The sequence below is a fragment of the Staurois parvus genome, unplaced genomic scaffold, assembly GCF_062004578.1.
Source record: "Staurois parvus isolate SC_StPar_1 unplaced genomic scaffold, SC_StPar_1.0 ptg000519l, whole genome shotgun sequence".
NCBI lineage: Eukaryota > Metazoa > Chordata > Amphibia > Anura > Ranidae > Staurois > Staurois parvus.
The window spans coordinates 935450-961729 of NW_028318315.1; the positions used below are offsets into that span (position 1 = coordinate 935450).

At 46.2% G+C, this 26280-nt stretch overlaps 1 protein-coding gene across 1 annotated transcript in view; it reads left to right on the forward strand.

The window, feature by feature from the left end:
* Positions 1-26280, forward strand: part of LOC149451819 (uncharacterized) — a 118998-nt gene that overhangs the window by 18332 nt on the left and 74386 nt on the right. Inside the window, 4 exon segments of the mRNA XM_089690136.1 lie at positions 17880-18074; positions 18154-18375; positions 18632-18767; positions 21207-22084. Coding sequence (XP_089546262.1) covers positions 17880-18074; positions 18154-18375; positions 18632-18767; positions 21207-22084 — 1431 coding nt within the window.

Consider the following 26280-nt stretch of genomic DNA (forward strand, 5'->3'; position numbering starts at 1 on the left):
GTAGCGTTATAGGTAACGCTGAAGGAGCGTTGGGATAGATAGGAGGAGAGCCAGGAGAGAGAGGAGTCTCTGATGCCGAGGGAGTGTAGTTTATTAAGGAGGAGGGGGTGGTCGACTGTGTCGAAGGCCGCAGAGAGGTCGAGGAGTAAGAGGACTGAGTAGTGGCCACTAGCTTTGGCGGTTAGCAGGTCATTAGTGATTTTGAGTAGGGCGGTTTCGGTGGAGTGTAGGGGACAGAAGCCAGACTGTAGTGGATCAAGGAGGTTATTGTCAGTGAGGTGGGAGCTTAGGCGATTGTAGACTAAGCGCTCAAGGAGCTTGGAAGTAAATGGCAGCAGAGAGGTCTAAGGTTGTTCAGGTCGGTGGGGTCCAGGGAGGGTTTTTTGAGTATGGGGGTGATGTACGCGTGCTTTAGGGGGGAGGGGAATGCGCCAGTACAGAGGGAGAGATTGAAGATGTGGGTGAGGGAGCGTAGGATGGAGGAGGAGGGTGACCAGAGGAGTTGTGTGGGGACAGGGTCAAGTGGTGAGGCGGGCTTCTGAGAAGACCTTAGTGACCTCCACAGTGGTAGCAAGGCTGAAGGAGCGGAGTGTTGGGGAGGTTATAGTGTGCAGGACGTTAGGTGTGGTGGGGGGGTAGGGCGGTTGCGAGGTCAGAGGAGGGGAGAGTTGATGGGGTTATAGTAGAAGGGAGGTTAGGTGGGGAGGTAGGTTGAGCATTGGCAATGTCCCTATGGATTGCGTCGATCTTATTTTGGAAGTGATTGGCAATCTCATGGGCGGTGAGTGAGGTACTGGGTGGAGGGGAGAGAGTAGGGAGTTGAAAGTGGAGAAGAGCCGGCGAGGACAGGTGGAGAGGGTGTTGATGAGGGTTACGAAGCAGGCTTGTTTGGCGGCGTGGAGGGAGGAGGAGTAGGTGAGGAAGGCAGATTTGTAGAGGGAGAACGCTCGAGGGGATTTGGTTTTGCGCCATAATCGTTCCAGCGCGCAACTGCGTCATTTAAGATATTTAGTTTGGTCATGGTCTCATGCTACGTGTGGTTAGGGGTGCTAAGGAGTCTAAGGCAGCTGACAGTGAGTCGTTATACGCAGTAGTGGCCAGGTCAGGGCATGACAGTGGAAGGGTACTGTCGTACAGACGATCAGCTGCAGAGTGGAAAGGGGCCGGGTTCAGGTTGCGGAGGTTACGGCTGGTGATGGTTTGATGTTTGGGGGGAGGCGTTATAGGATGGGAAGACGGAGAACGTAATGAAGTTGTGGTCAGAGAGAGGGAAAGGGGTGTTTGTGAGGTTGTGGAGGGTGCAGAGATGAGAGAAAACGAGGTCCAGGGTGTTCCCATTGGTGTGGGTGGAGGACTGTGTGCACTGTGTGAGTGCAAAAGAAGACGTTAAATGGAGGAGTTGGGATGTAGCCGGGTTGTTGACATTGATAGGGATATTGAAGTCTCCAAGGATGATGGTGGGTAGCTCAGAGGAGAGGAAGAAAGGGCAGCCAGGCGGAAAATTCGTCAAGAAAGCGGGATACGGGTCCAGGAGGCTGATAGATTACTGCAATCCTCAGAGGGGTGGGAGAGAAGAGTCGGATGCAGTGGGCATCAAAGGAGGAGAAGGATAGAGAGGGAGGGTTTGGGAGAACCTGGAAGGTGGTCAGCGGTGACAAGAGCACGCCGACCCCACCACCTCTACGACCGCTCGGTCTGGGTGAATGGGACCAGATGAGACCTCCATAGGAGAGTGCTGCAGGGGAGGCGGAGTCAGTGGCTTGGATCCAGGTTTCGGTGACCGCTAGGAGGTTGAGGGAGTGGGAGATAAAGAGGTCATGGATGGCGGTGAGCTTGTTGCAAACTGATTGGGCGTTCAGGAGTGCAACCGAGAGTGGAGGGATGGATGTGGGGAGGAGGGGGACAGGTATAAGGTTGAGGGGGTTGCGGCGGTTCGTGGGGGTAGGAGGGTGCCTAGTGGGTGAGTGAGGTGGTGAAGGACCAGGGTTTGGGGAGATGGCAAAGAACGAACTGGAAAAGTGCCCGAATGGAAAACCTGAGAAAGTGATAATGAGCCAGAACTATGAGGGCATGCAGATAGGTGCCTGCCAAACCCACTGAGGCCATCCAGTCTCTGACTTTTACTACAGAAATGATGGCCTCCCAGGAATCCATCTTGAAAGGAGGGGCCGTCATAGACAAATTCAGATATTCCAGGTCTAGAAGTGGTCTGAGGGCGCCTCAGGACTTGATCACCAGAACCAAAGAGGAGCACTTGTCTTCGCCCCATTCTTGTCTTGGTACAGGAAAAATAGCTTAAGCCAGGGCTTAAAATTTCAAGTTCTGAGCTACTAGCCAGGCCTTAGAGTTACTCACCACCAACAAACACACACAGAGACACCTGTACACACACAGACATGTACATACACACACAGAAACATGTACACACACACACATGCAGACACATGTATACACACACAGGCACGTACAGACACGCATACACACAGATACATGTACATACACAGAAATACACATCTTCCCTCTCTCTCTCTATTCCCTCTCTCTCTCTTCCCCTTCTCTCTCTCTTCCTTTCTCACATCATATGGGGCTGCACACAAACACCTTCTCCAAGGGCTGCTGATCTCCGGGCAGCAGGAAGGGGGGGGTTGCAGCCCCATACGATCTGTCAGTGTAGGGAGGGAGGCAGGGAGATCCCACAGAACACAGCACAGCTCACCTGCTCCGGGCTTATTCCTCTCCAACACTTCTCTCCCTGCTCCAAGCTGTCCCCTGGTCCCGGCTCATCAGCTGCTGGGGGGAGAGGTACAGGAGCATCGCTCTGCAACTGCCTTCCCCCGCATCTATTCTCCTGCTGTCCGGGTCACTGCAAGGGTACCGGTGCTACCCCTCTGCTGGCGGCCCTGCATAGCTGTCAGCTGCTGCCCAAAAGGTCCCTTCTTCCGAGGAGCAGTGCCTCAAGGTAGATACGCCCCTGCCCTGGGGGACACACTCGCCCCCACCATAATTTCCGCTCGCCATTTGCGAGCAGGCAAGTGGAAATTTCAAGCCCTGGCTTAAGCTGTTAACAATTCCTTTACATATGCGTGCAAACAATTCAGTTTATCTGGACTTACTGGTACCTGAATTCCCCCGAAGTAATACTGAGGGCCCTTTTTTCAAATTCTAGCAGATAACCACTTGGGATCATATCCAGAATTCAAGCCTCCTCCATTTCTTCCACCCAGACCTTCCTGAATAGAGTCAATTTTGCTCCCACTTGGGAGGGTTGGGCGGAAACTCCTTCCAAAGGCCTTGTCAGAAGAACTAACTGGTTGGCTTGATTTGGACTTGACTCCTTTGGTAAATGCTGCACTGCCATTCTTCCAATGTCTGAAAAATGGCCCACCAGGCCTGTACTGCAGGATAAAGTATGACTTCCCACTGGATACCTGCTGAGTGGCAGCTTAAAGGTCTTGACAAAATGGGGCTTCCCATCAAACAGAATCGAGCCAAGGCTGTGTTTAGAGGCATTGTCAGCAGACCAATGCTTTAGCCATAAGGGTCTTTTGGTGTTACTGAGTTAACCATTAACTTTGCTTTCACTCTGACTAGATCCACTGCCGCTTCAGCAATGAAGTCTACAGCAATCCTGAAGAATTGTACTTCTGAACCACAGGACTCCATTTCTGCCACCCACAGTTTGAGGGTCATAGGGGATGGTCCTGCCACACTGTACATCCTCTTCAGATCTGTTTGAAAATTGCGATCCATTGAGGTGGCTACTTTGGGAACTATATTCCATAGTTTGCCATCCTTTTGACACTTGCATTTGGGCCACATGTTCAATTACGCTTCTATGAGGGGAACACTCACTCTCCCATATTTCCCTCACAATGTCCAATAGCCCCCGTGGGTGTCTCCCATACAGTAGCTCAAAGGGAGAGAACCCGGTGGAGGATTGGGGAACCTCTCTGATCACAAACATTAAATAAGGTAGTAGACAATCAAAATTTTTCCCATCTTTATCGACCACCTTCTTCAACATTTGTTTTAATGTTTTGTTAAACCTTTCTACTAACCCATGTGTCTGAGGGTGATACACTGAAGTATGGAGTTGTGTCACCTTCAGAAGTTTGCAAAGTTCTTTAGTTACCTTAGAAATAAACGGGGTGCCCTGCTCAGTTAGTACTTCTTTGGGAAAGCCTACACGGCTGAAAACATGAAATAGTTCTTTGGTAATTGTTTTGGCAGAGGTTTCGGAGAGGAATTGCCTCTGGGTAACGGGTGGCATAGTCCATTATCACCAAGATGTGTTGGTGCCCTCTAGCAGACTTTAGCAAGGGGCCAACCAAATCCATGGTGATCCTCTCAAAAGGGGCCTCAATGATGGGCAGGGGAACCAAAGGACTCTGGAAATGTGGCATTGGGGATGAAATCTGACACACTGGACAGGAAGAACAGTACATTTCCACTTCTTTAGTGATCTCAGACCAATAGAACCTCTGTACGATTCTTTCTCGGGTGTTTTCAGCTCCTAAATGTTCCCCTAGAATGTGCCCATGGGCCAGTTCTAAGACCAATTTGCGGTAAGATTTAGTCACCACCAGTAGTTCTATGGTTTCCTCCGCCCTCTGTTACACCCGGTATAATAGGTCTCTTTCTATGATGAAGTACGGGAGGGCAATCCTCTCGTCAGGATTCACTAATTCCCCCTCTATTGTTACTACCTTCTCTCGGGCCCTTAGTAATGTGGCATCCTTCAGTTGTTCAGTGGCACAATGTTCTCTAGGGGTTGCTGTTCCACTTCTGAGGTTGTAGACTCCTCCCTAGGCCCTGTTTCCCCTGCTAATACTGACAAGGGAAACTCAGACGAACCCTCACCCTCAGAAGATTCCCTAGTGGAACCTTTAGTCTGTGAAGGACCATTCAGTGGGAAATCTGGGCCATTCTAAAGCTCCCAGAATTTTGGGAAATCCCTTCCCACAATGGCGTCATGTGGTAGTTGGGGAACCAGACCCACCTGATGACACAGGTTACCCAGTGAGATCTCAAAGGACGCTGTTACCACAGGATACTCTTGTGTGTCCCCGTGAACCCAAGGGAAACTCAGGCGAACCCTCACCCTCAGAGGTTTCCCTAGTGGAACCTTCAGTCGCTGAAGGACCATTCAATGGAAAATCTGGGCCATTCCAAAGCTACCAGAATTTTGGGAAATCCCTTCCCACAATGGTGTCATGTGGTAGTTGGGGAACCAGACCCACCTGATGACACAGGTTACCCAGTGAGGTCTCAAAGGACGCTGTTACCACAGGATACTCTTGTGTGTCCCCATGAACCCAAATGTCTTTCTAGGGTGCAAGGTTTTTCAGTTTTGACCAAGGTAACCAGGCTACCTTAATCCAACAACACAACATTTTTACCATCAGTACACATTTTGCATAAAGGTTTCTCATTTCCCTTTATGGAAGTGCAAGTAACAGTTGCAAATAGGGACTGCCGTCTCTCTGTAAGAAAGTCACAGTGCATTGGTTCATCAGCACTTGGGCAATCTGCTGCTACATGTCCCTCTTCCCGGCAGCGGTAACAAAATATCCTTCTGCTCACCTCCTGCAGGTTTGGCCTTCCAGGCTGCTCTCGCCAAACATTAGAAACAGTCCCCAAAGTACCTTTAGTTCCCCCTTTTCCATTCTCTCCACCCCCATCCCTTGGTGCAATCTTACCCATAGCCAGGGATGGTCTGGTCTTGGGGTGGAAAGTCCGTGAGTCCTTGAGGGAAGACGTAAGACTTTCAGTTGCTAGGTATCTCTCCACAAGGTCCACAAGCTTGTTTGCTGTTTCTGGATCTCCATGACTCACCCATTTCTGCAAGGTAGTAGGAAGAGACCTCCGACACCAGTGCCCCGATGACCGGTGCCGATCCGTCCTCTGACAATTGCCAGTTACTGGCAGTTCTTTCCTCATGCTGTGACAGCGTGAGGAAAGTGCAGCCGAGAACCAGCAACTACATTTACCGGTGATCTGCTGTGTCATTGGACACAGATGATCACGTGGTAAAAGGCCACTGATTGGCCTTTTACCACATCACGTGATCAGCTGTGTCCGTAGGACACAGCGATCACGGAGATTGCCAGGGAGGGCGGGTTCTGGGAGGATGTCATATGACGCCCTCCCAGAACTGGACAACCGCGCTGTAGTCATCATTTGGCTATAGCGCATTTGCCAAGTGGTTAAAAACGGTACTTAAAAAAAAAAAATGTTTATCACTGATTCATGTCCCTTAGGGCAGTCCCTGAGTCCCCATACCCCTTTTATGGCCAATAACTTGCATACAAGCCTTCAAAATGGACATTTTTCAATTTTCAAGTTCGAGTCCCATAGACTTGCATTGAGTTCAAAGTTCATAGTTGAACTTTTATTAGGTTGGAACGTTCGACGGCAAACCGAACAGAGGGGTGTTCGGCCTTCACTTGTAATAACGACAAAATTGTGTTCCCACTATGAGACATTTCTTGGGGCTGCGGTTCATCTGAGCTTCACAAGTCCGTGATCTCACTAATACCAAGCCAGGAAGGCTCTATAGAATATAGACAGGAAGTGATGTCAGGTGCAGACAGGAAGTCTCTATGATATACAGACAGGAAGTGATGTCAGGTACAGACAGGAAGTTTCGGGTGAGAGTTGAGCAGGGAGGAAGTAGAGAGGAGACGTTGGTGGAAGTGGCAGCAGAGGAGGTAATATTATTATTATTATATAGTATTTATATAGCGCCAAAGGGTTTGCTCAGCGCTGTACATTATAGTGGGGGACAGTACATGAGACAATACAGTAACAATACAATACACGAGGGGTTCGAGGGCCCTGCTCTTAATAAGATGTTATTTCCTATTTACACCCAGTAACCCCCCGTCATGTCTGTCCTCTTCCTCCATGGTCACGTCCGTCCTCTTCCTCCACGGTCACGTCCGTCCTCTTCCTCCACGGTCACGTCCGTCCTCTTCCTCCACAGTCACGTCCGTCCTCTTCCCCCACGGTCACGTCCGTCCTCTTCCCCCACGGTCACGTCCGTCCTCTTCCTCCATAGTCACTGTGATGTCTTTTATCTCCAGCAGATGATGATACACACATATATAGTGTGGGAACCCAGATTAACCCCTTCAGGGGCACAACATTCCCCCACTTCCGGGGCCGGAACATTCTCCTCATTGTGGAGATGGGTCACCTTCTCACCTTAGCAGTCTCTTGTAACGAGGGATGAGATTCAGATTCGGGCTGTCCTGAAATTTGATGTTGGTTTAAGTCGTGGTTGATTTGAGCACACATTCACCTTTGTAACATGTTACATCCATATTTAGGTTCTATTAACAATGTAACAGTACAGCACTTGCCTGCACTCTCCACTGTGACAGCGAGTGGGAGGTCCTCTTAACGCCGCGCCTGCTGTCACAATTTAAAAACAATGAGGCTCCGCCCACACAGCCGCATCACTCATTCACATTATTTTTATTACACAGTATTTATATAGCACCAACAGTTTGCTCAGCGCTGTACATTACAATGAGAGACAGTACACGAGACAGTACAGTAACAATACAATACACGAGGGGTTCGAGGGCCCTGCTCCTTGGAGCTTACAATCTAGGAGGGAGGGGAGAGTGGTACAGGAGGAGATAGCTGTGGTAGGAAGAGTGGAGGAAATCAGCAATTAGGTGAGGGCTGAGTAGGCTTCTCTGAAGAGATGTGTTTTCAGGGTGCGCCTAAAGGTGAGGAGGGAAGGTGACAGTCTGACTGATTGGGGTAGTGAGTTCCAGGGGATGGGGGAGGCCCTGGAGAAGTCCTGGAGATGGGCATGGGAGGAGGAGACCAGGGAACCGGAGAGTAGGAGGTCTTGTGAGTTCTGTGAGTGAATGAACTGCTACTACTTTCACCGCAGCAGGCGACTTGTAGTTTTCAGTGAACTGTGGGGGCACTGGTGAGCGCCCTCATAGTTCATTGATTCCAGCTGCAGTTCAGTAACTGTCTGCACATATGGTATGGCAGACAGTTGACTGAGAAGCTGCTGGATCCTGGCATTGCACCCGTGATCTGCTGTACGTGGGTACAATGCTTAGATGCTGCAGTGTAAAAAAATTTTTAATTTTTTTTATAAAAGGTGAACTTCTCTTTTTAATTTTTTTTCTCACCCATAATGCCCTGCCCAGTCTTTGTACTTGGTCAAATAATACTTGGTCAGAAGCAAATAATGGGGGTTGTGGTGTAACTCTTCATGTTAAAGTGGAACTCCACCCAAAAGGGGAAGTTTCGCTTTAAGCCTTTGTCCCCCGCTCCCCATTAAGGATTGGCACCTTTGGGGAGCGGGTACCTGAATTTGACAGGAACCCGCTCCCATTTCTGCTGCGATCACCTAGGCGATCGAAAGTGGAAGTTGTCCTTCCCCTTCCCTCCCCGTAGTCTCCTGGGACATGTGACAGGTCCCAGAAGACTACAGGGCCATTCACAAAGCGCAGCGCTTCTCACACATGTGCAGTGGGCACCCGGCTGTGAAGCCGCAAACTGTCACAGCCCACACTGAAGATGCTGGCGCCAGGGAAAGAAGATGGCGGTTGTGAGGACACCGCTGGACGGAGGGTCCGGTAAGTGTCTGTATTTTAAAAGTCAGCAACTACAGTTTTTGTAGCTGCTGACTTTTATTTTTTTTCCCAGGTGGAACTCCGCTTTAAGAGGGGGTGTGCAATCAGCCAAATTTGCAGGGGAGAAGTATGACCCTGTAGACAGGTGATGTGCTGACATTTGTCCACCAACCTGAAATGGTAACTTAGTCACCTCCTCAGATTAGCAGGAGCCCATTGAGAACTAAATTGTCCTTATGACTAAATTTCTTAGGAAAGGAGACAAAAACTTTGTTAGGTACATCAGTGATGGAAATAAATAATACGATGGGATCACTAACATGAAAAACTGGGCAAAACACTTATGCAGAGGGTGACCTGGATGTTGCAGACCACTTGAGCAATGACTTCCGTTCAGTCTACTCAGAAATAAATTGTACTAACTATAGCCAGTTGGAGGATCATATTGGTTCTAGTAATGATGGATCATTTTTAGGATCTCTGGAGACAGAGGTAGCAGAGGAACTGGCTCGGTTAAAGATTAATAAAGCAATGGGCCCTGATGGATCATCCCAGAGTTCTAAGAGAACTTCATGGTATATTTGTTAAATTATTAACAATCTTTTTAATAAATCTCTTCTAGCAGGAGAAGTTCCCCATGACAGGCAGACAGCTAATATTGTACCGATCCACAAGAAGGGCAGCAAGGTAGAAGCAATTACAGGCCAGTGAGTTTACCATCGGTTGTAGTCAAGTTATTGGAATCACTCCTGAAAGGAAGGATCATTGATCCCTTAAAACACACAACTTGGTGGACCCAAAGCTGAGGGCAGATCATGGCAGACTCATCTGATTGGATTTTTTTACTATATCACCAATGTTTTGGACCAGGGTGGTGCTGTGGACACGGCTTATCTTGATTCCAGCAAGGCATGTGATACAGTTCTACATAACGATCTAATACAAACGTTGGACAAGCTAGGACTTAGACTTTGGGGGGTTCAGTGGATATGCAGCTGGCTAAAGGATAGATACCAGCGTGTGGTTGTAAATGGGGATCATTCAGAACAGAGACCAGTCACTAATGGTGTACCCCAAGGCTCTGTACTGGGACATGTTCTATGTAATCTATATGTAAGGGATAGAACTAAAGGGTTGTTGGGTAAGGGGATGTCTCTTTGCTAATGACACAAAGGTGTACAATAGGGTTGATATCCCTGGAGGTGCCTGTAACATGGAACATGATTTGGCATTAGAAGATTGGTCAAAGCAGTGGAAACTGCACTTCAGTGTTTCTAAACGTAAAATGATGTAACTAGGGAAATAGAGGGATCCCCAGCAGGCGGAAGGAGGTCCTGATTCCTCTATATAGATCTTTATATCACTAGAGGGGTCACCGGAAGGAGGAAGGAGGTCCTGATTCCTCTATATAGATCTTTATATCACTAGAGGGGTCACCGGAAGGAGGAAGGAGGTCCTGATTCCTCTATATAGATCTTTATATCACTAGAGGGATCACCGGAAGGAGGAAGGAGGTCCTGATTCCTCTATATTATTATTATTATTATTATACAGGATTTATATCGCGCCAACAGTTTGCGCAGCGCTTTACAAAATGAAGGTAGACATTACAGTTACATTACAAATTGGTACAAGAGGACACAGAGGGCCCTGATCCAGAGAGCTTACAATCTAGGAGGAAGGGCTGAGTGATACAAAATGTAATAGCTGTGGGGGGATGAGCTGATGGAGGAAATAAATGGTGGTTTACTAGGAAGAAACAGGACAGACTTCTTTAAAAAGAAAGGTTTTCAGGGATCGTCTAAAGGTGGATAGATTAGGAGACAGCCGGACAGATTGGGATAGGGAGTTCCATAGGATGGGAGAAGCTTGGGAGAAGTCCTGGAGGCGAGCATGGGAGGAGGTGACATGGGAACTAGGGAGCAGAAGGTCTTGGGAGGATTGAAGAGAGCGGTTTCGTTGATATTTTGAGACCAGGTTGGTGATGTAGCTGGGGGCAGAGTTGTGGATGACTTTGTAAGTTGTTTGAATTTTATTTGTTGAGCGAGTGGAAGCCAGTGGAGGGATTGGCAGACAGGGGTAGCAGACACTGAATGGTTGGTGAGGTGGATGAATCTAGCAGCAGTATTCATGATGAACTGGAGGGGAGATAGCCTATGTAAAAGGTAAGCCAATGAGGAGGGAGTTGCAGTAGTCGCAGACTACTTATTGCAGACATAGGACAGATGGAACATACTATATATAGATCATTATATCACTAGAGGGGTCACCAGCAGGAGGAAGGAGGTCCCGATTCCTCTATATAGATCTTTATATCACTAGAGGGGTCACCGGAAGGAGGTCCTGATTCCTCTATATAGATCATTATATCACTAGAGGGGTCACCGGAAGGAGGTCCTGATTCCTCTATATAGATCATTATATCACTAGAGGGGTCACCGGAAGGAGGAAGGAGGTCCTGATTCATCTATATAGATCTTTATATCACTAGAGGGGTCACCAGCAGGAGGAAGGAGGTCCCGATTCCTCTATATAGATCTTTATATCACTAGAGGGGTCACCGGAAGGAGGTCCTGATTCCTCTATATAGATCATTATATCACTAGAGGGGTCACCGGAAGGAGGAAGGAGGTCCTGATTCCTCTATATAGATCTTTATATCACTAGAGAGGTCACCGGCAGGAGGAAGGAGGTCCCGATTCCTCTATATAGATCTTTATATCACTAGAGAGGTCACCGGCAGGAGGAAGGAGGTCCTGATTCCTCTATATAGATCTTTATATCACTAGAGGGGTCACCGGCAGGAGGAAGGAGGTCCTGATTCCTCTATATAGATCTTTATATCACTAGAGGGGTCACCGGAAGGAGGAAGGAGGTCCTGATTCCTCTATATAGATCTTTATATCACTAGAGGGGTCACCGGAAGGAGGTCCTGATTCCTCTATATAGATCTTTATATCACTAGAGGGGTCACCGGCAGGCGGTCCCGATTCCTCTATATAGATCATTATATCACTAGAGGGGTCACCGGAAGGAGGTCCCTATTCCTCTATATAGAACTTTATATCACTAGAGGGGTCACCGGAAGGAGGTCCTGATTCCTCTATATTATTATTATTATTATACAGGATTTATATCGCGCCAACAGTTTGCGCAGCGCTTTACAAAATGAAGGTAGACATTACAGTTACATTACAAATTGGTACAAGAGGACACAGAGGGCCCGGCTCGTTAGAGCTTACAATCTAGGAGGAAGGGCTGAGTGATACAAAATGTAATAGCTGTGGGGGGATGAGCTGATGGAGGAAATAAATGGTGGTTTACTAGGAAGAAACAGGACAGACTTCTTTAAAAAGAAAGGTTTTCAGGGATCGTCTAAAGGTGGATAGATTAGGAGACAGCCGGACAGATTGGGATAGGGAGTTCCATAGGATGGGAGAAGCTTGGGAGAAGTCCTGGAGGCGAGCATGGGAGGAGGTGACATGGGAACTAGAGAGCAGAATGTCTTGGGAGGATTGAAGAGAGCGGTTTCATTGATATTTTGAGATCAGGTTGGTGATGTAGCTGGGGGCAGAGTTGTGGATGGCTTTGTAAGTTGTTTGAATTTTATTTGTTGAGCGAGTGGAAGCCAGTGGAGGGATTGGCAGACAGGGGTAGCAGACACTGAATGGTTGGTGAGGTGGATGAATCTAGCAGCAGTATTCATGATGAACTGGAGGGGAGATAGCCTATGTAAAAGGTAAGCCAATGAGGAGGGAGTTGCAGTAGTCGCAGACTACTTATTGCAGACATAGGACAGATGGAACATACTATATATAGATCATTATTTCACTAGAGGGGTCACCAGCAGGAGGAAGGAGGTCCCGATTCCTCTATATAGATCTTTATATCACTAGAGGGGTCACCGGCAGGAGGAAGGAGGTCCCGATTCCTCTATATAGATCATTATATCACTAGAGGGATCACCAGCAGGAGGAAGGAGGTCCCGATTCCTGTATATAGATCTTTATATCACTAGAGGGGTCACCGGAGGGAGGAAGGAGGTCCCGATTCCTCTATATAGATCTTTATATCACTAGAGGGGTCACCGGCAGGAGGAAGGAGGTCCCGATTCCTCTATATAGATCTTTATATCACTAGAGGGGTCACCGGAGGGAGGAAGGAGGTCCCGATTCCTCTATATAGATCTTTATATCACTAGAGGGGTCACCGGCAGGAGGAAGGAGGTCCCGATTCCTCTATATAGATCTTTATATCACTAGAGGGGTCACCGGCAGGAGGAAGGAGGTCCCGATTCCTCTATATAGATCATTATATCACTAGAGGGGTCACCGGCAGGAGGAAGGAGGTCCCGATTCCTCTATATAGATTTTTATATCACTAGAGGGGTCACCGGCAGGTGGAAGGAGGTCCCGATTCCTCTATATAGATCTTTATATCACTAGAAGGGTCACCGGCAGGTGGAAGGAGGTCCCGATTCCTCTATATAGATCTTTATATCACTAGAGGAATCACAAACAAGGGCGCACTCTCATCATGCATTACCGTCGTACACCACGTGTTTATTGTGTAAATAAATAGATGTCTACTCACAAACCAAAGGAAAATAAGAAGCAGAATATGTAGTCTGCAAATGGCAGTCAATACAATGCTGTGCCCTATTCAGGGATAAGCTGATGCCTTTCGGGAGATTAACCCCCTTCTTCAGAGCTAAACGTTTTAGCTAAAAGTTTGGCATTCAGAATTTCTTCCAGTTTGCATGAAGATTTGAGCGCTGTTTGTTTTTAGATCTTTATATCACTAGAGGGGTCACCAGCAGGAGGAAGGAGGTCCCGATTCCTCTATATAGATTTTTATATCACTAGAGGGGTCACCGGCAGGAGGAAGGAGGTCCCGATTCCTCTATATAGATCTTTATATCACTAGAGGGGTCACCAGCAGGAGGAAGGAGGTCCCGATTCCTCTATATAGATCTTTATATCACTAGAGGGGTCACCAGCAGGAGGAAGGAGGTCCCGATTCCTCTATATAGATCTTTATATCACTAGAGGGGTCACCAGCAGGAAGGAGGCCCTGATTCCCTTATATCAGGGGTGGGCAACTGTGGCCCTCCAGCTGTTGGTGAACTACAAGTCCCATCATGCCTCTGCCTTTGGGAGTCATACTTGTAACTGTCAGTTTTGCAATGCCTCTTGGGACTTGTAGTTCTACAACAGCTGGCCCACCCCTGCCCTATATAGATCTTTAGTGAGACCTCATTTAGAATACTGTGTTCCTCGCTTACAAAAATATTGATAAGATAGACAGGTCCAGAGCTGGGCAACAAAAATGGTGAAAGGTCTTAAGGATAGACCATATCAGGGGAGACTTCAGGAACTTAATACATCAAATCTAGTAAAAAGAAGGGAATAAAGAAATAACTGAAACCTTTAAATACATGAAGGATGTGAATAAGATTCAGAAGAGCATGTGATTGAGACCTTATGGTGACACTGGGCCTGGTGTGGTGGTAAATGGGGGCACTGTGACTGGCTGCACTGGTCTGGTGACATTGTAATGCTATGGTGGTGATCAGAGACAATGGTTGGCTGCACTGACATACAGTATCATCAGAGCAGCCAACCATTTTACATGATCACTGCCACAGCAGTACAATATCGCCATAGTGACAGCACTTCTGGTGACAGTATGTGAACAAAAAAATAAAACTCACACCTGTGGCCATTGTGGAAGGCCAATAAATACACACCCAGGTATGGGCCGGGTGGGAAATGGTTAAAAAGTTAAAGTCCAACCCCAAAGTATGTGCTGCCTAAGTATACTGCTACTATTGATGTCCCTGAATACTGTGCTGGTCCTTTAAGCAACACCTACAGCCTTAGGGCTTTCCTTAAACCTGTCAATTAAAGGATTTGAATATTTCGAATGTTGTCCTCAAAGCTTTGTGAAAAGGACCATCCTAAAGCAAAGCAAAAAAAGTTCAGAGACGAAACAGACTTTACTTTCTGATTCTAATTTCTGGTCAGACAGGCATGACAGAATGTAACAGGTGTGCAGGACATGAGAAACCTGTAACGGAACCGACCCCAGACTGCACTTGGATACTTCCGTTAGAATACCGCTTTACCGTCCGAATATCGACAACAGGCACCCCAGGTATCCAAGCTTCACACCAGCAGACAATACCATAAGGAGGGATGACTGCTGGAGACACCCCCCCCCCCCCACTAAGCTAATACACATAAACACATACATTCCATAATAGTTTGCTCCCAGCAAGACACACAGTAGAACAATGGGATGCAACCACATAACACCAAACAATCTACAACCCACCTATCTCCTAGACATGTCTACACAATATTAGGACAGATCACCCTGTACCCCTAACAGGCACAGAGTGACTTACACATAATAGGGATATAGGGAGCTGAGACAGAGGTCTTCCCACCTCTCCAGAGTGAGCTGGGTTCCATGGGCCACCAACCCAAAGTGACTCCCGTCACAAAACCCAACAAACATGAAGTAGCCAAAATACATATGTAGGGTTAAAGAAAATGACCCTCTCCGAGAGATCTGGCACTAAACCTGTAAATTAGAAGGACCACGGCCTTCTCCAAGTGGAAGAGTGGGTCTCCAAGTGGAAGAGTGGGTACCTGGGATACATTATGGGTAGGTGTTTGATAAAATCTCAGATTAACAAGGTAGAAGCTATTCAGGCTTGTCCCCGCCCCATCACAAATAAACAGGTCCCAGCTTTTTTGGGCATCATTGACTACTACCAATGGTTTGTCCCCAACTTTGCCACTATTGCTACTATCGTTGACTGACTTGACGGAAGGCAGGAAGTCAATCATAGTCAAATGGAATGACAGGGTTGAAAAGGCTTTTCTGGAGTATAAAAAAAGCCTTATGCCAGTATCAAGTGCTGGCTGTTCCAGGCTTCTCTAAAGAGTTCATTGTCCAAACAGATGCCTCCAGTTAAAGCTTAGGATTTGTTCTGTCCCAACTGGTTAATGGGGAGAAGCACCCCAAAGTCTTCCTCAGTAGGAAGTTGACTGATACCAAGAGAAATTGCACCATAGTGGAGAGTGCTTTCAACTCCCTATGCTATTTTTGCCGTGGTCGGAAGTTTTGTCTTTTGTCCAACCATGCACCACTGACCTGGATGAGACAGAACTCATACAAGAATGTCAAGGTAACCAGATGGTTCTCGGCCTTATAAGAGTTCATGTTTGTGATGGAACAGAGACCTGCAAAACAACATCAGAATGTGGATGCCTTCTCTAGGGTACACTCTAGGGTGTCCAACAGTGCCTGTGAAATCTCTGTTTTGAGTACACATGAGCCAGTTCCTACTGGGGGACCCCCCTATTATTGCCTTACCTCCATATTCTAATATTCAACACCAATACAGTCCAGATAATTCTCTGTCTACAGAAAACCCCCATAGATCACATGACTACATCAATGAGGATGGAGGAGAACCGGAGTCATTTGACTGAGAGGATACTAAACCTCACCCTGGAGATCATCTATTTGCTGACCGGAGAGGTGAGGAGGATTCTGGGAGGTCACATGACATCACTCCTATCTCTATTAATAAAACACAGACCTGACCGGAGAGGTGAGGAGGATTCTGGGAGGTCACATGACATCACTCTTATCTCTATTAATAAAACACAGACCTGACCGGAGAGGTGAGGATTCTGGGAGGTCACATGACATCACTCTTATCTCTATTAATAAAACACAGACCTGACCGGAGAGGTGAGGAGGATTCTGGGAGGTCACATGACATCACTCTCATCTCTATTAATAAAACACAGACCTGACCGGAGAGGTGAGGAGGATTTTGGGGGGTCACATGACATCACTCTCATCTCTATTAATAAAACACAGAACTGACCAGAGAGGTGAGGAGGATTCTGGGAGGTCACATGACATCACTCTCATCTCTATTAATAAAACACAGACCTGACCGGAGAGGTGAGGAGGATTCTGGGAGGTCACATGACATCACTCTCATCTCTATTAATAACACACAGACCTGACCGGAGAGGTGATTAGGATTCTGGGAATGTGACATATTACTGTTTTTGCTTAAATATAGAGTTCCTCTCCTGTGAAGTCAGGTGATCATATGACCATCACAGTGCCTCCATGTGACTCCCTGACACCTGAGAGACACAACATGCAGAAGATTCTAGAAGTCACCAAGAAGATGATGGAGCTGCTGACAGGAGAGGTGAGCGGTGCCGGGAATTCTGGGACATTCTCCAGTAACAGACAAGGGATGTGTCTGGATGGTGACTGCATCATTGTGTGTGTCAGGTTCCTATAAGGCAGGGGTAGGAAACCTTTGAGGTGTGGAGATCTACCTGAACAACATAAAATGTATCAAAAGGGCACCGATGTTTGGCGATCTTTTTTTAAGAAATTAACTAGCAAGGCCTAACCAAATAGTAAGGAAAACTTAGAAAAATATAATAAAACAAATCCCACTTAAATGTAGCCTACCTTAAAAGTGGACTGTGTTAGTAGGGCAGTGGGCGGTCTGTGGAAAGTGTCAGTAGGGCAGTGGACGGTGTCAGTAGGGCAGTGGACGGTGTCAGTAGGGCAGTGGACGGTGTCAGTAGGGCAGTGGACGGTGTCAGTAGGGCAGTGGACGGTGTCAGTAGGGTAGTGGACGGTGTCAGTAGGGCAGTGGACGGTTTGTGAACAGTGTCAATAGGACAGTGGATTGTGTCAGTCAGCAGAGCAGTAGATGGTGTCAGTAGGGCTGTGGGCATTGTCAGTAGGGCAGTGAATAGTTTCAGTAGTTTTTTATTTTTATTATTTTTTTACTCTTTTTTTGGAGCTCTGTTTGGGGGCTTTGGTGAAGTTTCAGTGGTCTAAATCGACCCCTGATGTCTCACTTTTGAGACAGAGAAAGGAACTGAGGGCAGAGATTCCCCAGTAAATGTGATGTACCAGCCCCTTCCCCTGATCTACCTGTAACCTATCCACGATTGAGGGGGTGCCAACCACCTCTATAAGGTGTCAGGGTGTCACTGTCTATTTCTCCATGCAGGAGTGGGAGTATTTAGAAGGACACAAGGATCTCTACAAGGACGTCATGATGGACAATCAGCCGCCCCTCACATCACCGGGTAAGAGGAGACTTTATTGTAAAGGAGAGAGCAGTACGGAGGATCCACCTAGATCCCCCATCATCTGATAAACACATAGAAACAATGGATTCAGTCAGTGTGTGTGTTTCCTACAGATGGATCCAGTCATGGGAACCCACCAGAGAGATGTCCCCGTCCTCTGTATTCCCGGGATTCCACACAGGAAGGTCACACCATCCCTCACCATCATCAGGTAGATGGATCCAGTATTGGGAACCCACCAGAGAGATGTCCCCGTCCTCTGTATTCCAGGGATTCCACACAGAAATTTCACAAGTACACACAACATGCTCAGGTAGATGATTGACAAATATTGGTAGTTATGATTTATACACAACATATTTGTTACAATGAATGTTTTATTATATATTCAGAGTGGAAACCTCGAGGATTATAATATTGTTGTTATAGAAGAGTATAAAGAAGAGGATGAGGAGTATGGAGTGATGGAGGAGCTTTCTGAGGGACACAAGGATCTCTACAAGGACATTATAATGGAGTCACCTAATAAGAGAAACCCACCAGAGAGATGTCCCCATCCTCTGTATTCCCGGGATTCCACACAGGAAGGTCACACCATCCCTCACCACCATCAGGTAGATAGATCCAGTCATGGGAACCCACCAGAGAGATGTCCCCGTCCTCTGTATTCCCAGGATTCCACACAGGAAGGTCACACCATCCCTCCCCATCATCAGGTCGGTGGAGTTGAGGGTCTGGAACATAAAGTGATGGAACACTCTGACATGTGGAGACGATGTGTGGACTCTACAAGATGATATTTTCTATGTGATCTCACATCATAAATCCTTCTATATTACAGATGTTATTTCTGCCATTCTGTTGGTTTAGGGTGAAGATCTGATGAAGATGAAAGTTGGGGGTGAAGTAGAAGAGACGTATGTGAGGGATGATCAGCAATATACGGAGGAGGCTGGAATGATGAGGACATTCAAAGAGGAGGACACTCCTACAGAGATCAGCACAGGTGAGCCTGTAAGGGACCGCCCGGCGGTACCACTAGCACTCCACTGAATAGGTGTCCCCAGCGCACGGAATCTAAGTCCCAGGGTGCTTGTTCACCAGGGCCCCTGATGGTGGGGATGGACTTGGAGCTCCCTGAGACCAGGTCGTGACTACTGGGTGCGCCCGTCAGTGGTAGTAGTATGCGCAAGGGGCTCCCACGGGGAAGAGTCTGATGTGAGGAGGTCGGAAGACCCCACTGCAAGGGATGGATGGATGGATGAGCAAGGTCAGACGGGCCGGGTCGGTAACAGAGAGGACGGCAAGGTACAAGGCAGCGGGCATAGAATGGTCGGGTCACACGCCAGGTCAGCAACAGAAGGTCAAATCCAATAGGGGGCATCCAGGAGAGAGGTCAGGCAAAGCAAGGGTCAGAGCAGGAGAAAGCAGCAAGGTCAGGTTCAATCCGGGTCAAAACTTACAAGGGGTACAGGATCACAGGTTCACAGGATGCAGGGAAGACCAGAAGGCACTGAATGACAGCTCAGGGCCATTTAAATATCCCGCCCTGCGCTGCCATTGGTGCCCAGCGGGCGGCCGCGGCTTCTACTGCGCATGCGCGAACTCGAACGCCGCGGCCGGCCCGGACCTAGTGCCCGTGTCCCTGCACAGGGCGGTGCACTGCGCCTGCGCCGGGACCATCGCGGCAGGGATCGAGGAGATCCCTGACAGAGCCACAATATATTCTGTTATCTCTGCTCTGTTACTGCTCACTGATTGGTCCAGAGTAGGGCGGGAGATGAGTGATATCAGCCAATAATAGATTGATAATAGTCACTGATACCCGTCCTGCTCAATATTTCTTCTTTTCTCTGAGATAAACCCCCTTCTCTGTGCTGCAGACACAAATTATGTTCTCAGACATTATTTATGTAGATTCTGGGGCCAGCTAGAAGTATTCGGTTTTATTTCACTCCTAGTCACAGTAGTACAGATATAATAACACAGATTGTACCTTTTGTAAGTTGATCCCTCTTCTTCATGCAGACTTATAGCTAAATGCTCCTTAAAGCTCCTCACAGGACCTCCTACTTTCTAGCTCCCTGGTCTCCTCCTCCCACGCCCGATTGCAGGACTTCTCTAGGACTTTCTCCATTCTCTGGAACTCCCTACCCCAATCCATCAGACTGTCACCCACCCTCCTCACCTTCAGGCGCACCCTGAAAACCCTCCTCTTCAGAGAAGCCTACCCCACCCTCACCTAACACCTGACCTCACCTAACAACCTCCTCCACTCCTCCCATCACTCCATCCCCCACAGCCATCTCCTCCTGTATCACCTTCCCCTCCCTCCTAGATTGTAAGCTCAAAAGAGCAGGGCCCTCGAACCCCTCGTGTACTGTTTTGTTACTGTCTTGTCTCATGTTCTGTCCCCCTTGCTACTGTACAGCGCTGAGCATACCCTTTGGCGCTATATAAATACTGTATAATAATAATAATAATAATAATAATAAAACACTATTTACAGTCTTGCCTGGTTGACACATAAATAGTAATGTGAAAACTGAAACACTAAAACTGCTGCAAGCTCCCTTTGCTGTTCTTGTACTATTTAAAATGCCCCTTTAGCATTGACATACCTCCTTTGACCCAGTTTGTCCGAACAGTATGGTCACCTGCTGACTTAGCATCATCCACAGACAGCTTAACTCTGCAATAAGACACATAATTTGAAACAATTTTACTTCAACCAATTGCAGTACATAATATGTTTTCTCAGTCTTTTGAAGCAGAGATGTTCAATTAATCTTTTGAAGAAGACGATGATTTTCTAAATTTTTGTCTCCATAAAGTGCTACCACTGATTGAGAGAACATGGAAGAATTGGGATGGATCTAGCTAGGACTGAGCTAACTAGCATCAAACAGGAGGGAAAGACTGAGTGAGAAACCAAAATCAAATAGTAAACAAGTTTTAGTGGGCCAAAACTTCCACTAGATGCGTCAGCATACTACAAAACAAAAACTGAATGCAGTTCAATACAACACAGAAAATTACATAGATGAGGTGCAGAATAGTTCTGATCACCAGAAGCCGAGGTCTATCTGCACATGTTCCATGGTAAAGGTTCTACTAGTCTGAACCTTTGTTTCACACAGATCCCTTGACACAATGCCTGGGCTTGTGGTTGTGTGAAGAGCATGCACTTCCCAGTCCCCATTGGTTCCTGCTCTTCTGACAAGGCTGGGGAAATGTAGAAGTGATCTGGGGGGAGGACCAAAGGACCTTTTACTGTAGAAGTGATCTGGGGGGAGGACCAAAGGACCTTTTACTGAAGAGGGGAGGTCACAGCTGGTTGGAACATACACATCTGTTCACTTAAGTCTACCTGATCCAGATGGAACCTTGATTGAAGTGAACTAACCCTCTTCTATCTAGTGATCATATTTTTATATTTTTCCAGGACTCACCACCAGGAAACCCTCAAAGGATCATCTCACTTTATCTCCGGGTTGTAAAATGGAAGATGAGGACATCACAGGAGATTGTGGAGGAGAAAAGACAATGATCTCAGCTATGGATGGTGGACTTCACAGTGTGGATGGACCATCGAATCCCTCTGACTCCGAGCAACCTCATACTGTGAGGGATGGTACCAGAATTCAGGGGGAGGAGACATTTTCCTGTCCTGAATGTGGGCAAAGTTTTGGTTCTGGACTAAGTCTTACTGTACATCAGAGATCTCACACGGGTGGGAAGGTTCATTCCTGTTCTGAGTGCGGGGAATGTTTCCTTCATAAATCGGAACTTGTCATGCATTGCAGATCTCACATAGACATGAGGCCATATTACTGCTCTGAGTGCGGGAAATGTTTTACAAAAAAATCAGACCTCGATAGACATCGTAGATTGCACACAGGGGTGAAGCCGTATCCGTGTCCTGAGTGTGATAAAAGTTTTACACAGAAATCAGACCTTGCTACACACCAGAGATTGCACACGGGGGAGAAGCCTTATTCCTGCCCTGAATGTGGGAAAAGTTTCACGTGGAGAACACAATATGTTAGACATCAGACTTCTCACACAGGGGAGAGGCCATATTCCTGCCTTGAGTGCGGGAAATGTTTTTTATGCAAATCGTACCTTGTTATACATCAGAGATCGCACACGGGGGATAAGCCATATCTCTGCTCTGAGTGCAAAAAAAGTTTTTCACAAAAATCAGAACTTGTTAAACATCATAGAACTCACACAGGGGAAAAGCCGTATTCCTGCCCTGAGTGTGGAAAATGTTATGCACGGAAAACAGACCTTTGTATGCATCAGAGATCTCACAGTGGGGTGTAGGGATGAGTCACATATTCCTGGATGGTTGGCTAACCTGGTAATAAGCTCTGAATGTTTATCCAAACCCCACTGAAGTAATTAGGAGCAACATCTTTCAAATCAATTCCGGCCGTTTTAAAGGCTTTTAGGCAAGAGATTATCAATGGGCATTGAGCTGGGTACTGCCATAGGGGATATGGAAATATATATATCAGGAAACTACAGACCGATCAGCCTAACATCAATAGTATGTAAGGTATTTAACCACTTGCCCTCCAAAGGACTTACCCCCCTTCCTGACCAGGCCATTTTTTTGCATTGCGGTACTGCATTCATTAACTGACAATTGCGCAGTCATGCCACGCTGCACCCAAATGAAATTTATGTCCTTTTTTCCCATGAATAGAGTTTTCTTTTGGTGGTATTTGATTGCCTGTGTGTTTTTTTATTTTCTGCGCTATAAACAAAAAAAAACAGTCAATTTTGAGGAAAAAAAACAATATTTTTGACTTTTTGCTATTAAACATATCCGGTAAAAAAAAAAAAAAAATGTCATCATAAATTTAGGGCAAAATGTATTCTGCTCCATGTCTTTGCTAAAAAAAAAAAATCTCAATACGTGTATATTAATTGGTTTATGTGAAAGTTATAGCATTTACAAATGGCGGTATATATTGGGAATTTTTTTTTTTTTTACTACTAATGACAGCAATCAGCAACTTATAGTGGGACTGCAGGACTGTGGTGGCCATTCTGACACTGGGGGGAACTGACTTGGTGTCACTGACATCCCCAGTGACACTAATACAGTGATCAGTGCTAATAAAAAGCACTGAAAGCAGGAAGGGGTTAACATCTGGGGCGATCAAAGGGTTAACTGTGCTGTTTCACATGGGGGCTGTGTGTGTGCTTTACACTGTAAGAACACTGCTTTGTGTACAAAGCGGTGTGCAGGAGCTGACAGGAGAGATCTGTATTGTTTACATACAGGTCTCTCCGCCATTGAAAATACTCGATCACCGAGTGCTGGCGAGTAATCACCGGCTGGGTCCCAGTGATTGACAGCTGAGGCCACGAATGGTGACGCAGGTAGGGCACGCGCCCCCTACCTGGAACTGCAAAATAACATATATATATATATATATACACCCTGTTCCAACTTATTACGCAAATTCTATTTAAGTGTCACAAAGATGAAATATTTTGTGTTTCAGTGTAACTCATGGATGGCATTGTGTGTCAGGGCTCTTTTGATCACTGAAAACAATCTCGGACACCTGTGATAATTAGATTGGCAGGTGAGCCCAATTTAAGGAAAAACTACTAAAGGAGGGTGTTCCACATTATTAAGGAGAGTACCATTTTTAAGCAATATGGGGAAGAAAAAGGATCTCTCTGCTGCCGAAAAGAGTGAAATAGTTCGATGCCTTGGACGAGGTATGAAAACATTCGATATTTCACGAAAACGTAAGCGTGATCATCGCATTATTAAGAGATTTGTGGCTGATTCAGAGCACAGACGGGTTGGTGCAGATAAAGGCACATTGAGGAAGATTTCTGCCAGATCCATGCATCAGATCAAGAGAGCAGCTGCTAAAATCCCATTACATAGCAGCAAACAGATATTTGAAGCTGCTGGTGCCTCTGGAGTCCCACGGACATCAAGGTGTAGAGTCCTCCAGAGTCTTGCAACTGTGCATAAACCTTCTATTCGGCCACCAATAACCAATGCTCACAAGCAGAAATGGCTGCATTGGGCAGAAAAATACATGAAGACTAATTTTCAAACAGTCCTGTTCACTGATGAGTGCCGTGCAACGCTGGATGGTCCAGATGGATGGAGTAGTGGATGGTTGGTGGACGGCCACCCTGTTCCAACAAGGCTGAGACGTCAGCAAGGCGATGATGGAGTCATGTTTTGGGCCAGAATCATGGGAACAGAGCTGGTCGGCCCCTTTAGGGTGTAAAGATGACCTCTGCAAAGTATGTGGAGTTTATGACTGACCACTTTCTTCCCTGGTACAGAAGGAAGAACTATGCTTTCCGTAATAAAATCATCTTCATGCATGACAATGCACCATCTCATGCTGCAAAGAATACCTCTGCATCAATGGCTGCTATGGGGATAAAAGGAGAGAAAGTCATGGTGTGGCCTCCATCCTCCCCTGTCCTCAATCCTATTGAGAACCTTTGGAGCATCCTCAAGCAAAAGATCTATGAGGGTGGGAGGCAGTTTACATCCAAACAGCAGCTCTGGGAGGCTATTCTGACATCTTGCAAACAAATTCAAGCAGAAACTGTCCAAAAACTGACAAGTTCAATGGATGCAAGACGTGTGAAGCTGCTATCAAATAAGGGGTCCTATGTTACAATGTAACGTGACCTGCTAAAATCTTTAAAAAGTTAAAATGTTGTTAAAAGTTTGATTGAAATAGCTTTTGATTTCAGTAAATATGCTGCAAACACAACAAATGACAATTTTCAGTTCTTTACAACCTATAAAGTTTTCTGAAACTTCCTGTGCGGAATAATTTGGAACAGTGCATTGGAAGTGTTTTATGTTTAACAAAAATCCTGTTATCAGGAGGTTTGTTCAATAAAATTATAATTGTACTCTTAATAGTTGATAACATGAGAATTATGCTGACTGTTATTTACATCAACTATTAAGGTAAATGAGAAAAATATAATTTGCATAATTATTTGGAACAGGGTATATATGATTTTGCTCACCCGTAGTGCCCTGTAATAGTATTTCTGCTGTATAGCAGATGGGAAGCAGTTAAAGGCTTTTAGGCAAGAGATTGTCAATGGGCATGGAGCTAGGCACTGCCTTGAGGGATATGAAGATGTATACCAGGAAACTACAGACCAGTCAGCCTAACATCAATAGTATGTAAGGTATTCAAGACTGATAAGGAACTCTATACAGAAATTTGTCTGCAATAAAGGTATCATAAGTGACAACCTGCATGTATTTATGAAAGACCGTTCTTGTCAGACCAACCTGTTATCATTTAAGGAGGAAGGAAGTGAGAAATTAGATGGTGGAAGTCCAGTGGATGGAAATTACCTAGATTTTGTACCTCATAAGTATTTAATCTTTAAAATAACGTCTGTAGGAGTTGATGAAATTGTATGTACATGGATAGGAAACTGGTTACATGAACTGGTCTAGAAAGTAGTGATAAATTATTCATTTTCTGAATGGTGGGCTCTGTCTTGTGGCCAATGCTGATCAATTTCTTTTTTTTAATGATAAAGAGGTTGGCATCAAGAGCTCAGTTTAGACATTTGCTGATAATACCTGGAGAACTTTGGCTATGAGAATCAATTACATCACGGGTGTCAAACTGGCGGTCCTCCAGCTGTTGCCAAACTACCAGTCCCATGAGGCATTGCAAGATTAACTATTACAAGCATGACTCCCAAAGTCAGAGGCATGATGGGACTTGTAGTGTTTAAGAGGGGTTTAAGAGGGGTTATGATTAAAATGCGCAAATCGTGGCTACATGTCTTCTAAAGCAACCTTGGAGATATCTCCAAGGTTCCTATAGAAGACATGCAGACACGATTCGAGGTTGGAAGAAAGGGGGTTCAAGATGGAGAGATGGAGGAAGGGGCTTCTTTCTGTTAGAGCAGTACACATGTGGAACTCCCTTCCCCAGGAAGTAGTACTTGCTGAGACTGTCGAAAACTTCAAGAAGCTTTAGATATCCTCCTCAAGAAGTTGAATATGCAGGGGTACGGGAATTGTTAGAGGAAAAAAATATCACACATGTAATGGAATTCCTCATTAGTTGGTGGACCCAAATTATGATATCATTACTGCAATTGCAAGAAAATAGACACGCACACCAAGATGTGTAGAAATGCTCTTCCAATAAATTGAAGATGGGTACGGCATCTTAGAAACAGCGGATGAGTCCTTGTTTACATAATACAACAGACGGGAGCCAATGGTTACAAACACAGTAGCTGACGATGGAAAGAAACTCAGTTGAGCGTTGGGATTCGGTGTCCATCACAATCCACACTCCAGCTTGGCCTCCTGTTCTAACTGTTCTTGAAATACCCGTTCATTTCTATTGCGTCCGTTACATATACACACACAAGAAGAAAACTCATACAAAATGGATATACAATGAAGGTTAGCTAAGGAAAACTGACCACACCCTACCTACCTGAATTTTTTTTTTTTGAATGATAAA